Below are 14976 nucleotides of genomic sequence, written 5' to 3'. Positions count from 1 at the left end.
CTCAATGAATACTAGCTGCATTGAGGTATCTAGTCCAGATGATGCAAATGATAATGAACAACTGCAACAACACAAGCCAGTACAAAAGTCAAGAATTTCAATGCAAAAAGTCTGTATAACTTTATTACTTGTCCATCTAAACAGTCAGCTGATTCTGAACCTTGCTCACTGGAAGAAGCAGTGATGTCAGACAACACTGAAAATTGGCTGAAGGCAATAAAATTCCACACTGCAATCCCACAAAGAGAACCACACTTGCGACTCTCCCTGTTTACCTTCGGGCAAGAAACCAACAAATGCAAAATGCATCTTTAAAACTAAGAAAGATCTGAAAGGCCGCATTTTACATAATAGAGCAGAGCTAATAATAAAATATCATCCTTAGAAACAAAGCCTCAACTATGATGAAATATGTGTTCCAGTTACAGGGTAAAACTCAATGTATTTTATTTGCTATGGCTTATGAACATGACCTAGACACTGATCACCTAGCTGTTGTCACAGTTTTCTTACACAGTGACTTAGATGAAGGCATCTATGTGAAAGTTTCGGAAATAGTGCCAGTTATGAAGACAGTGACAGACACTGGTATTAGAAGACTAAAAATGGCAGTATATGGATTGAAGGAATATGGCCACTGTTGAAACCTGAAATTAGCCAGAAAACTGTTGAATATAGACATTTTAATAAGTGCTGTTTGTGTGAATGGTATAGTTATTCTTAGTCACAACCAACAAAAGAAAAATATCTTCAAGAAGAAACAAGTTAATAATTCAAACTGAGCGCCTCTGGTAATCCACTAACTGTTTAGGTATCTGATTACTAGGAATTACAATGGATGTTTCCTGTGGATAGATCTGACAAACTGTGTGGGGTAAGTTCTCAACAAATTCAATAAGAAAGACTTTAACGCAATCTCTATGATTGCTCATTAGTCCAAAACCAGAAGATCAAGAAGCTATGAAAGATCATATCCTATCCTCAAGTGACAGGAACCTTCTTTTCTGCTCAATTAAGTACAAGTCCTGGCCTGTCTTTAGATATCTCCAAGGTACCAAGAACATGAAGCTAGTGCTTTCTAAAATGGAGGACTATCACATAATATGTCACTCTGATAGGATGGGCCAGACAGTTCAAGGGCAGAAAGTTGACAGCTGTGTATCTGTTTAAACATGTAGTGGGAGGATTCTGAAACACAAAGGAACAGCCAACTCTAGCTTTAGGTGCAACCGATGCGGAATATATGCCCTGACCACAGTGGGTCAAGAGGTTCCATGGCTTCAAAGATTAGACAGCTTGAAATACCTCTGAACCCCATGGAGGATCATACCAAATTACTGTGTGACGAGTCAGCAACTGATGTGTTAGTTGGTTGGTTTAAAAGAGGGGGGGAAGGGACCAAACAGCTAGGTCATTGATCCCTTGTTCCAAATAAAACAATGCCACAAGAGTGAGAATACAACAAGCAAGACTGACAACACAAAATTGAGAGAAAGGAAAAACCACAAGAATGTTGGAAGGGCAACAAACACTTAAATGGAAAAAAGGGGAGAAGAAAACCACAGAAAAGCAAGAAACATGTAGAAGAGATTAAAAGAACAAAGCAGATTACCATGGCTGGCTGCCCATGAGAATAAAAAGGAGAAGCCAGTCACTCTGCAACACATTAAAACCTCTACCCTAAAAGCACTAGGGTGGAGGACACAGAGGGACAAAGGACATGTGTTACAATTTAGATCAAATGACAAAACCCACCCTCACGAATAAAGCGTAAAACCAAATCAGCCAAAGAGGCATTGTCAGATAAAATTAGCAGCAATGAGTCCGGTAACCAAAGATTTTGATGCACGGCAGTCGAAGTGGGACAGTGCACCAGAATATGGGCCACTATCAACCGGGGCATCAACACTGAGGCAGGACTTCAGAGTGCAGGAGGTAGCCGTGGGTCACCCAAGTGTTGCCACTGTGGAGCCAGCAGAGAACCACAGAGTCTCTGCGAGAGGCCTACATGGAGAACTGCCACACATTTGTAGTCTCCTTAATGGCACAGTTTGTTGTGCGTACTGAGACTATGCCATTCCATCTCCCAAAGCCGAAAAACCTGGCGACGTAAAAACAAATGCAGATCAGTTATTGGAATGCTGATCTCCATAAGCGGTTTCCGTGTAACCTGTTTGGCCAGCCTGTCAGCAAGTTCGTTGCCTGGGATTCCAGTGTGTCCTGGGGTCTACACAAACACCACTGCACCAGCGCTTACATGGACTCTTGGGTGGTCGCTACCAATGGACGACGCGGGTAACACTGGTTGATAGCTTGTAGGCTGCTCAAGGAGTCAGTACACAGAAGAAACAACTCCCCAGGGCATGAACGGATGTGCTCAAGAGCACAAGATATGGCCACCAGCTCTGCAGTGAAAACACTGCAGCCATCGGGTAAGGAATGCTGTTCAATATGTCCTCCATGGACATACACAAAGTCAACGTGACCACCAGACATCGAGCCGACAGTGTTAATCACTTCTTGGCCTCGGCACACAAAGAATTGAGCTGAAGTGACAGCGGAGAGCCACGGGGTAAACTGAGTCCTTTGGGCCATGTGAAAGGTCCAGGTAAAGCCGCGGGCTAGGTGTACACCACGGAGGTGTATGCAATTGGACTTCGAGTATAAGTGGTAAAGGCAAGGACTCCAGCTAACATAGAAGGAATCGGACGTGAACTGCAATTGTAATTGTAATTCCTGACCTGGGCCGCTGATGTGGGAGATAAAGCGTCGTGGGTGGGAAAAGGAGATGGTAATTTGGATGCGGACGAGAACTATGAATGTGTGCAACGTAACTTGTAAGCAGTTGAGCACACCTGACCTGCAATGGAGGAACTCCAACTTCCGCAAGGACGCTGGTCACCGGACTCGGCCTAAAAGCTCCCATTGCTAGTCTAACACCACAGTGGTGCACTGGGTAGAGTAAACACAATGCTGAGGACACTGCCAAACCATAGTCAAGGTGGGATTGAACAAGGGCTGCAGAAGTGCAGAGTGATCTGCATCCCAGTTGGTGTTACTCAGGCAGTGGAAGGCATGGAGGTGCTGCCAGCACTTCCACTTAAGCTGACGACGGTGAGGAAGCCAAGTCAATTGGGCGTCGAAAACCAGTCCTAAAACTCGATACGTCTCCACTACAATGAGGGAATCATCAGTAAGGTAAAGTTCTGGATCCTGATGAACGGAATGATGCCAACAGAAGTGCAAAACACATGACTTTGCTCCCAAAACTGAAAGCTGTGGGCTAGAGCTCATGACTGTGCCTTGTGGATGGCTCCCTGTAAGTGACACTCAGCAACACCAGTGCTGGTGGAGCAGTAAGAAATGCAGAAGTTGTCTGCATACAGAGAGGGTGAGATGGACAGCCCTACAGCTGCTGCTAGACCATTAATGGCCACTAAAAATAGATATACACTTAATACAGAGCCCTATGGGACCCCATTCTCCTGGATATGGGGAACTATGGGAGGCACCAACTTGGAAGTATGAAGCGACAGGAAATTCTAGATAAAAATCGGGAGCAAGCCTTGGATACCCCAGTCATATTATGTGCCAAGGATATGATGTCACCAGGTGGTGTCATACGCTTTTCGTAAATCGAAAACGACGGCAACAAGGTATTGGCATCTGGTAAAGGCTGTTCGGGTGGCAGACTTGAGGGCACAAGATCATCAGTGTAGAGCGGCCCAGGTGGAAGCCACCCTGGCACAGAGCCAGTAGGCCACGTAACTCCATGACCCAACCTAAATGCCGACACACCTTACATTCCGGCAGCTTACAAAGAATGTTGGTGAGGCTGATGGGCCAATAGTTATCCACATCGAGTGGGTTTTTGGATCTGAGCAATGGTATGATGGTGCTCTCCCACCAGTGTGATCGAAAAATGCAATCGCACCAGATCCAGTTGAAGGTCATGAGGAGATGTCGCTTGTAGTCAGACGAGAGATGATAATCATCTGACTGTGGGTCCGATCGGGCCCAGGAGCTGTGTCAGGGCAATGTGCAAGGGCACTGAGGAGGTCCCACTGCGTAAATGGGGCATTATAGGGTTCACTGTGGTGTTTAGTGAACAAGAGGACTCTCTCTTCCATCCGCCGTATGAGAGTGCGAAAGGCTGGGGGAAATTCTGCAACACAGAGGTGTGAGCATAGAGCTCAGCAAAGTGCTCGGCAATCACGTTTGCATTGGTAGATAACATGCCATTTACGTTAACACCAGGGGCACCTTTGGGGTCTGGCACCCAAAAACTCATTTGATCTTTGCCCAGTCTTGAGAAGGTAACATATGGCACCCAATTGTCAACACGTACCTCTTCCAACACTCCTGTTTTCGCCTTTTGATAAGCTGGCAAAGGTGGACATGGAGCCGTTTAAAGGCTATGAGGTGCTCCAAGGAAGGGTGCTGCTTATGCTGCTGTAGAGCTCGCCAACACTCCTCAATTGCCTCAGCGACTTCCGATGACCACCAAGGGACTGTCTTTTGCCAGGGACACCCTAAAAAATGAGGGATAGCACTTTACACTGCAGGAACGATTGTTGCAGTTTCCTGCTCAACCACCACATCAATGTTACCATGTGGGGGAGATTCAACAGTGACAGCAGAGGTGAAAGTTTCCCAGTCTGCCTTGTTTAAAGCCCATCTGGGCAAGCATCTGTGGGCCTGCTGCTGACGCAGTGACAGGAAGGTGGGGAAGTGGTCACTACCATACAGGTCGTCATGTGCTCTCCAGTGGATAGATGGGAGAAGGCCAGGACTGCAAACCAAGAGATCAATGGCCGAATATGTGCCATGTGCCCCATTGAAATTTGTGGCGGCCCCAGTATTTAAGAGGCACAGGTCGAGTTGTGACAGTAAATTTTCGACATATCTGCCTCAGCCAGTAAGAACTGTGCCACCCCACAAGGGGTTCAGAGCATTAAAATCTCCAAAAGTAGGAAAGGTTTAGAGAGATGATCAATAAGTGCAGCCAATGCGTTCAAGGGTACTGCATCATCTGGAGGAAGATATACATTGCAGACAGTCATTTCCTGCATCGTCCATATCCTGACAGCCACAGCTTCAAGAGGGGTTTGAAGGGTCACAGTTTCACTGCATACTCAGTTCAGGACATAGACGCAAACTGAAACTAACACACTATTATGGTTGCTACGGTTCCTGTAATATCCCTTACAGCCACGGTGGGGAGGGGTCCGCATTGCTGGGAACCAGGTTTCCTGGAGGGCAATGAAGAAAGCAGGTGAAAAGCTTAACAGTTGCCATTGCTCAGCCAGGTGGTGGAAAAACTGCTGCAATTCCACTGGAGGATGACGTTACTGTGAGGCCGGGAAGGCATGAAGCGCGCAAGAAGGCAGGTTGTGCCTCAGGGTCACCTGCTGCCATTGATTATTTGTAGCCATTTCTATGGTGGATGAGGCATCAGTGAGATCCAGGTCTGCAGGGGACACTAAGATCTCCACTGCATCCTCAAGTGCAGAACTGATAGAAGGTGGTAGTTTTGGAGCCATCAGAGGGTCCTGTTTCTTAACAGACTACTTCTTAGTTTGCTTGCTCTCTCACTTCTCTTTAGGGGCTTGCTGGGAAGATTTCTCCAAAGCAACTTCAGGCGTGGAGGAAGACCATGAAACTCTACGTCCAGCAGTGTTTGGCTCCTTGAGCCACTGGCGAGTGTCTGCCATGGCATTAGTGGAGACCTTGGAAGAGAGGGCCCCAAGGGACCCCTTCCGCATGAGAGGAGCCGGAGGAGGCTGTTGCTTCTCTGGCAGGGGGGGAGGGGACTGGTGTCTCCTGCATTTGGGGGGACCAAAGTAGGTGCTCTGGGAGCAACAGAGGAAGATTTGCCCCCTACCACCAAGGGGCAGATGTATTAGAGGCACTTGGGATGGCGATGGTGACGTAGCTGCAGCGTATGTTGAAGCCACCCAAATGGGGTGTCATCTTTCGAATTTACGTTTAGCCTCCGTGTAAATCAACAGGTCCAGGGTCTTGTAATCTATAATTTTCCACTCTTTTGTGAGTACTGGGCAGTCTGGCAAGCAGGGGAAGTGGTGCTCTCCACAGCTGATGAAAGTGGGAGGTGGCGCACATGGAGTATCTGGTTGCAGTAGATGTTCGTAGTCTCAACATGTGGTGCTGGAAGTGCAGTGGGGAGACATTTGCCCAAACTTCCAGCACTTAAAGCACTGCATAGGGGGAGGGATGTATGGTTTAAGATCATAGCGGTAAACCATCACCTTGACATTTTCAGGCAATGAATCACCCTCAAAGGCCAAGATGAAGGCCCCGGTAGCAACCCTGTTGTCTTTGGATCCCCCGTAGACCTGCCAGATGAAATGAACACCCTGCCATTCTAAATTGGCGAGGAGCTCGTTTTCAGACTACTCGAGGTGGTCACAATGGAAAATAATCTCCTGGACCTTGTTGAGGCTTTTATGGGGAGTGACAAACAGGAATATTACCCAGCTTCAGGCGAGTAATGCTCGGGATTGGGCTGGGGATGCTGTCTGAATCAAGACCGCGCCATTTCGCATCTTGTACAGCACTGTCACTTCTTCAAACTTATCCTCAAGGTGTTCAACGAAAAACTGAGGCTTTGTCAGTAGAAAAAAAATAGAGTCCCATCATTTCTGCTACAGACTAAAAACTGAGGCAAATATGGCTCTCTCCATTCTGTAGCTCTACATTCCTCTCATTGTGTAGCAAGGGAGGGAAACGATTTGGAGTCATACCTGTCAGCACTGTATTCTATCTTGCCCTTCTTAGAGACTGCTGGTGCTGTACAATCACCAGCAAGATATGACTTACTCCACTTCACTGCAGGTCATCCGCACTGATGCCACCATTCTGATTAGGGGCTCTCCCCACAGGCGCCACCCAGCCACAGCAAAGGCCAACTGGCACGATGGCTGTTGTCGAGAGTCCTGATGCCCCAAGACGACAGGCATCTACTCCTTGGCATATGTGGGGAGTTTACAGCTCAGGCATCAGCAGTGCAATCCCTGTGTTGTCAGGGGGGCTACCACCAAATGGGTACATGATGGCCCCACCACAATGGACTGGCTACCGTGCTGGATATTGTGTGCAGAGAAATCCAATATTGTCATGGGGGCAAAAGAGGACAGGAGACAACAGAAGAAGATGACATACCCCGTAAAGTATCCTCACACAATTAGTTGGCTCACAGATGGAGATGCAAAGCCATGACAAGAGATTCAGGAGTCCGAATCTAAGGGCATTCGTGCACCACGTAAGGCCTCCTTCCCCATATGGCCCACACTTCTGTAGAATTTTGAAAGTGGCAGGTCAAACCATAGAATGGGATCTGAACTCACAGGGCCAAAAGGTGTGAGACTCCTTTTAGTCGCCTCTTGTGACAGGCAGGAATATCTCGGGCCTATTCTAACCCCCGGATCCGCAGGGGGAAACTGACTTGTATAAGGTTATTTGCTACAAGAGTTGAACAAAAAATACAGGCACAATGCACTACTTTACACTTTATATGAGAGAAAATAGTCACCCCAGGTGACTGGAAACAGAATGCTGAATACTTTTTGTTTTTTAACTTCTTGTATCAGAAGTTCATGATTACAGTTCTATCTCGTTACAATGTGCGTTCAATGTGCAATCAAAATTACAATGTGCATTCAAATCAAATAATACCTATAAATGACTTAACACAGATTGCTTACAAAACAGTCCTAGATTAAGCCTGTTGCTAAAATGTATGATACCCTAACCAAGCAATATTAAACACACCATCACAAATAATGGCAGCACAAAAGTTTCTTACACCCGCGGAAGAGGGTTATGGAAATGCTCAAAGACTTGAACAGGTAGATGTTGAATGTAGACGTCAACAATCCAGCAAAACTCAGGGTTGCCACAAGTTTTGTCAAGTGAAATACCCTGATATTTTTATGATTTCCAGACAGGTTTTAGCATTTTTCTTCCCAAATTATGAGAGTTCAAGGGTAAGTTAAGATGTAAGCAGACAATCTGTCTTAGCAGCTACAGTACAAGAAACAACAGTGAAAACAAGGAAATATCTAAAAATGCTTGCAAGCAGATGCATTTCCTGATGAGAGCAAAAAACTTAAGAACTAACATCAACATCATTTGTGATGAACTGTTTTTCGATGGAGAAAGCAAGCCAACTGGTACGTGTGTTTCATTAAGACCACTAATGTTATTTTATTTTAATAAAACAAAACACATTTGGTGACAAAAATAGCAATTCTTTGGGGTCAAAAAGACAGGTTTAAAATACCTTCACTGATTTCAGAAATAACCTCAGAAAAAAAAGCAGGCCTCTTGAAAGAAGTTTATAAGTTGGGGAAGAATTGTGTAAACCAAAACTGTAGGTGACTGCCACTAAAATGTTGGTTCTACTATGTTCATTATATCTACTATTTTTCAGGTTTTGAGTGATTTTTCTTTTGAAAAATGTATGTCAAATAGCGTAGAAACCACCAGCAACTGACAACTTTCTTCTTCTTATAATCTGTACTTTCTAACATATAAGCTATTTTCGAAGTGCCAAAATGTACTGAACAGATAAAATTCCTATAAAATGCCACACTGTGCAGCATACTTGCAGTGAGAGTCACAATCACTGAAATCCAGCACCCAAGGCTTATAGCCTGCTCAGGAGCACTGCAGTCGTGGGTCCATGGATAAACCACGCAAATCCGCTGCATTATGCCACACACAAACAGACCCGACCTGCAGGCAGATCAGTGAGGCTACATCTGACGAGCAGGTCCTGCTTGTTAGTGGGAAGTGAATGGCTTCAGATCAGGGCCAATCCATTTCAGATACCCCCAGAAATGATCTGTGGTTTTGACCTGCCACAGAAATCTGGTCATGTGGCCAGCTATTCACAAGCCACAGACAGCATGTTGATGAAGTATGACCACAGCGATCAATCCGTGTAACAAATAACTTGTTCAAATACCCTGAGAATCAATAATAATGAGGATAGGTAGCAGCTCACCATAAAGATGATTGCCGAGCCACGGCAGGCATGTAGAAAAGACAATCAACTCTCACAACCAAAATTCCAGCAAGTTTTTGTCAGAAAATGAGAGCAGTTACACAATCACTCAGACACAACTCGTGCACACATGACCACTGTCTTCAGCTGCTGTGTCAACATCTCTGAAAATCAGACCCAAACAAACCATTCCTCATAACTACCTTCCTCTTGTCAGCAGCTGCTAGGTTAGTGGCAATAAGTGGCGGTAGCACTGACTACAAGCTGAGGGGACTGGCAGGAAAGGGAGAAGCAATGGTCGTGAGGGAGTAGGGAAGTGGCACATGTACTCAGCTGCACCCAACCAGCGACAATGGATGACACCGCAGTAAACAAACAATTTCATCTATTGAGACAAAAACGAGATTTTTCCAGCCTCCCTCTCTGGGTGTCATCGTCCAACCCCCCCCCCCCCCAAATTACCCCGACATGTTTGACATTCCCTGATTTCCAGACCTTGTGGCAACCCTGAAAACTGTACTTACAAATGTTCAAAAACTGGTATTACGTGAGGAATCGAGAAATATACATCTCCCTACATATTGTTCTCATAGGAACCTCAAAGACAAGCCAAGACAACACAACGCTAATTACAGTGTACACAGAGACATTCAAGTGGTAATTCTTCCTGTACCCCACATGGAAATGGAATGGGAAGAAGTCTTAAAATGTGGTACAATGACAGGATCCCCTGCCATGAACCTTACAGTGGTTTGCAAAGTACAGATGTATATATGTACCTCCAATCATCATCCAATATTTTAAAACAGCTTTGTTTTAATCAGCAAATTCTGTTATGTTTTAATTACAATTTGTTTGAAATGGTTTCCTTTTCCTCAACAGCAGCATACTTGCCATGACTTTAGCTTTAGTACCTTAATTAAATAATCACACTTAAATAAATTTTTGCTACATTTCCACTTTCTTGCCCAATGCAAATTTTTATTTCTAGTTTTGTATCTATTATCGCCTTGCAACCACATGCAATTTTAAAGCAGTTAATGACTATCACATTATCACATATTGTAGAAATTCACAGTTGTTGCAATAATAGCTAATGTATGACCTCATTTCTGTATCATACCTGAAACTTTCCACTTTTTGGCTTACTTTTACATTAAAAACTGCCACTATGATACTGCAATAAGATCTGATGCCAGTTTTACCAGCTTCCATAACACTACATTGAGGTCTTCTACTTTCTCATCAAAATGTGAGCAAACCCGTACACTCTTGAATGATTTCCATACAATGTCTTAGTCATATTTTAAAGAGGTATTGATATTATTGCTTGGTGCAATAGACTGGTGATTAATTATTATGACTCTAATGGACTTAAATCTTATCCATCACTTTTATATAAGAACCCACTGCAAATGTCAGCTGCACTGCTTTGCTAGAACAGTACTCTACAGCTTTTCAATTGTTATAGATCTAAGAATCTATCATCAGGAGTAAAAATTAAATAAATTTAAACTGAAAGTTATCACAAAATATTGTCGCAGTTATTGGCTCTGTGGTAGATTATCATCTGCTAACCTTAACAGTTAATAAATGCAGTGCATCAGTCAACTGAGGATTCTGATCCCACCTATCTGCTTTGACCTGTGGCTGTGTGCGATGGTGCCCTGTGGTGGTGTAACAGTTTCATTTGAACTTTTGTTTTGGTAGAGCGGAGTTGTTGGCAGTGTCTGTGACTGAAAGACTGAAATTGTTTTCGTGAGTTATAATTTTTTTGTGTGTGTTTGCATTTTCAATAGGTGTTATTGGTTTGCTGTTTGTGGTGCAGTAAGACATTTAATTTATTGGTGGCTGCTTTTGTTAGGTATGGATATGACGATCCAGTTCAATAGCACAAGGTTGCGGGCAGAGATGGGGGAGGACACAATGTCTTTGATTAAGTTTCTGCAGATGTTTGGATTGATAGCAGAGATTGTCAAATTTAGTGTCTGCTGAAAAAATATGAGGTTGGCAAGAGTTCTGGCGTCTCGGACCAGGGATGGGTACATGTGGCGGGGTCGAAAGGACAACCTCGCTCCACTAGATGTGGTACCTGGTTCAAGAAATCTGGGTTGGCCACGAGAGAGATTGTTTTGATGACTTACTATTTTTGTTATTGGCCCTCTGGTGCACAAGAGACTGGAGTGAGTGAGAGGACGGTGTTAGATTGGTTTTCTTTTTGTAGCGAAGTGTGTTCTCAGTATGTGAAGGATAGGGATAAGTTGGGTGTGCTGGGAGTGGTGGTTGAGATACACTAATCACAGCTTGGGAAGAGGAAAGATGGGAGGGGTAAGTCTCTGGTTGTTTATGGGTGTGGGGGGGGGGGGTTGTTATATTGGGGGGGGGGAGGGGGTGTACTGATTGTGTTTTCAGGGTTTGGGGTGGGGGGGGGGGGGTGCTCTAAGAGGGAATTGGTGGAGTTAATTGAAGAGTATATTGAGGAGGGGAGTAGTGTAGTTTCAGATGTTTTTTCATCATACAGGGGTTTGGGGAAAGAGGGGTTAGATCATATAGTTGCAAATCATAGTTTAGAGTTTAAAAATTACAAAACTGGGCATGACTAATACAATAGAGGGATTTTGGGGAGTGGTTAAATAACTGGTAGGGAGTGGGAACAGGCACTATTCTAAACTGCTATCTCATTTATATGAGTACTGCTGGCAGGAGTGTATTCTTGAGCATTGTTGTATTTTTCTGAGGGCAGTGAGTAAGATGTATGGGTCAAGGGTGGTTAGTTGAGGGGGTTTGGTATGGGGGGGGGCGGGCAAGTTGTGTGTAATGGTTGTGGATTTAGGAGAGTGGGTGGGAGGGCGATTATGTTGCAAAGGATCTTTGTTGTTGCAGTTGTTTTTGAATTGTAATATGTGATAGAGTTTTCTTTATTTTGTGGTTTTTATTTGTTGGCAGATTTTTTTATTTATTTAAAAAGCGAGTTGTGATGTTTTGTGGGAGTTTTGAGGTGCTGCTTTATCAAAGTTGTAGGTATTTGGTTTTTTGGCATCTTCAGCTGTGATTGACCTATATAGGTGAAGGGAAGTTACCGATTCCTGTGGATTTTGTGAGTGTAGCGGAATGTGGGAATTTTGTGCTGTGTTTCCTTTTTTGTTGGCGTTTTGTGGGGTTTAGGATTGTGGTGTGCGTTTTATGTTTATATTTACCTTGTCGCCACCTTAAAACCCATAGTTGACTGCGCTTGGAACGTTAGTTAGATTATATTGTTGGAGGGAGATGTTACTCTCGTATTTATATGCATGTTCGTTTTTGTTGTGTTTATGTAGTGACGTCATAAGTGTCATATTGGAGACGCTGAGAATGGTCATTTCCACCACACTGATGGCACCATGGGTCAAAGGTGATAGGTGGAATCTGACGCTTCTGTAATCCCGTTTTTGTTTATTTCACTCTTCTGGAGTGCTTCCAGCGACAATCTCTTCGTCCTCCCATTAAATGTTGACCCCCCCCCCCCCCCCCCTTACACACACTGTTCTGCACACGACCCAACGGTTAGAAACGCCGTCTTCGTAGATGGCGAGAAAAGTATAGCAACAGAAAAAGACAGTAACGCATTAGGCGCTCTGATAGTAATAAACACAAAAAAAAGAAAAGCGTGTAACAACATATGACCGTCATATTATATTGGACATAAAACTCTATTCCCAGGTTACTTGCCTTGGAAGGTGGCTTCAACTTTGTCAACTGAGGTAGAGGTCTCTTCTCCGTTCTCTTCGTCGCTGGGCGACGAACTACTTGAATCGGAAGAACCGGCCTCCGCCCCCACCAATAACTCGAATTCTGGTAGTAACAATTCGCTCTTTGCGACTACTACGTTGCTTTCTGCATAAAAGAGTGTCCATTAACAATTTAATCTCTTTAGGAAACGGAGGATTTTTTTCCGAATTACTACTTGCCTTCACACACTTCTTTGTGGCCTGCTTTCCAATCCGAAACTTGGTGCTGCCTACTACAGTAATTAGCTTTTTTGCACTTTGCACAATGACTCGTACTTTTACATCCACATACGATGCACAGTTTACAATATGTACTCGCACATATCTCTTTACACCAATTCTCTTCGTACACTGGTGGGTCATAGGGGTAAAAAGCATTTTTCCGTGGCAACTGGCACCGAAAAACTTTGAGATTTACGTTGGTGTTATTTTCGCAACAGTCAGGACTCAAACATAAAAATATGAATATTGTACGATGAAAGCAATTTTCCTGCTCCTCAATAGGGGCATACACTTGGCACAGAAAAATACAGGGATTCCCGCACTTCCGACACTTTAAATCTTCTGCATCTGGTATGTTAAAATCAAGCCAAGCTGGATATCCACCAACTTTGCTCGGGAAGAATCTACTATCTAGTTTCCAACGATCAACACAAGTCTCAACATAACCTACGGACAATTCACACGAGTCTTCGCTGGAAGCTGACATCTTCGCATTTCACGTCTGGGGGATTGAGTACTAACGTCTATGGAACTACCGAATGATCCGACAGATGTCCCTAGATTCCTTCGAGATACAGTTGCAATCCTTGGAACCACGCTAATGCGTTCGATGGAGGCATCTCCCAGTTCCCGTGGTTGGTGACTGCGCGAAAGCTGATCGAGTTGCAGCCAGGGGGCGGTTCCAACTAGTTTCGAATGATCAGAGGAAATTCTTCTACCTAGCTCCAAAGCATTTAATAAGCCTACTCCAAAGAGACCAGCGCACGCATGTGCAGAGCATTTTGTGTTCAGTCTTGTAGCATTCTCGTTGAAGGTTCCTGCTAGCCTTGTAGAGGAACTGTATATTTGAAACCTGTGAAAATTTAATGCAGCCTTGTGCAGTTTTATTCCCTTGAGGGATTTTTCTGTAGAAATGTGTTGCATATACAGAAGGGTCCAAAAAATGTATCCACTGTTTAAAAGTCCATAACTGGCAAACTAATTGACGGAGTTGTCTCATCTTTTGTAGTGTAATAGCTGGGGTATCACAAGTAAAAGGATCTCACTATCCTTTAAAGTCACTTTCAAAATGAATAATATTTTTCTCTTCCACACAAGGCTCCGATCACAATAGCCGATAATTGGGGGGTCGCACACCACAATCATTGCTATAAATGACACGCACACATTAAGTTGGCTAACTTTATAGAGGGGAGGTGGCATAGGTAGAAAGACGCATGCTATGCTGGTACACATATATTAGGAAAATGAAGCTGCATGCTAGATTGTTAACCAATGGACACATTGCGGTAATTCCCTACCATATAAACCAATATTTTTTTCTTCAAATCAGATAATTTCCGAATTTGTTACCTTTAGGCATTTGTTAAGTCGTCGTTTATTAACACTGGTACTAATTACCTGCAAAGCATTGTCAAGAAGCAATAAAAGTTGGGTAACCAAAATCAGTGAGGCAAGCGGATCAATTTTTTCATCATATGCATATAATCAAAATATGCAAAAGAAAACAGGATGTTTATGAGGAAAGTGGTAATTAAGAAAGCATTCAGATAACATTTTGTATCACTTGTTCTCCAGGAAGTGCCGACAACAAGTGGGAAGCAGAAAAGTTGGACTCAGTTTCATTCATCATAATCGATGTTTTTGGAAAGCCTGCAGCTGTCATTCATTCATTAAATACCGTAATGAAACTCGACACCACTTACGTATTTTTTTATGCTTCGCACAACGCATTTCGTGAATTACTCGTCATCATGATCAAATATTTATATTAGTATTTTTGTGTTGTGCTGCCTGTCTTGCATTGTAGCCGTCTTTTAGTGGTTTTATGAGACAGTCCCTTCTCTATTATGCAGAATACAAGACACAAACCAACACTCTTACTGATTGTTAAATTTCGCAGTGTGTGTGTGTGTGTGTGTGTGTGTGTGTGTGTGTGTTTTCTATAATGTGTATGCA

General features: G+C 43.8%; 1 protein-coding gene across 1 annotated transcript in view; it reads right to left on the bottom strand.

The window, feature by feature from the left end:
- The window catches only part of LOC126278768 (programmed cell death protein 2-like), a 43535-nt gene extending 29802 nt beyond the window's left edge, over window positions 1-13733 (bottom strand). Inside the window, exons 1-2 of the mRNA XM_049979045.1 lie at window positions 12976-13733; window positions 12737-12910 (exon numbers count right to left, since the gene is read on the bottom strand). Coding sequence (XP_049835002.1) covers window positions 12737-12910; window positions 12976-13504 — 703 coding nt within the window. The 5' untranslated portion in view covers window positions 13505-13733. The remainder of the gene's footprint in view (window positions 1-12736; window positions 12911-12975) is intronic.
- Between the last annotated feature and the right edge of the window lie 1243 nt (window positions 13734-14976).

Source organism: Schistocerca gregaria, chromosome 6 (assembly GCF_023897955.1).
Source record: "Schistocerca gregaria isolate iqSchGreg1 chromosome 6, iqSchGreg1.2, whole genome shotgun sequence".
In the NCBI taxonomy this organism is placed as follows: Eukaryota; Metazoa; Arthropoda; class Insecta; order Orthoptera; family Acrididae; genus Schistocerca; species Schistocerca gregaria.
The sequence above is the reverse complement of the archived record's forward strand: the minus strand, read 5'-3'. Positions and strand labels throughout refer to the sequence as shown.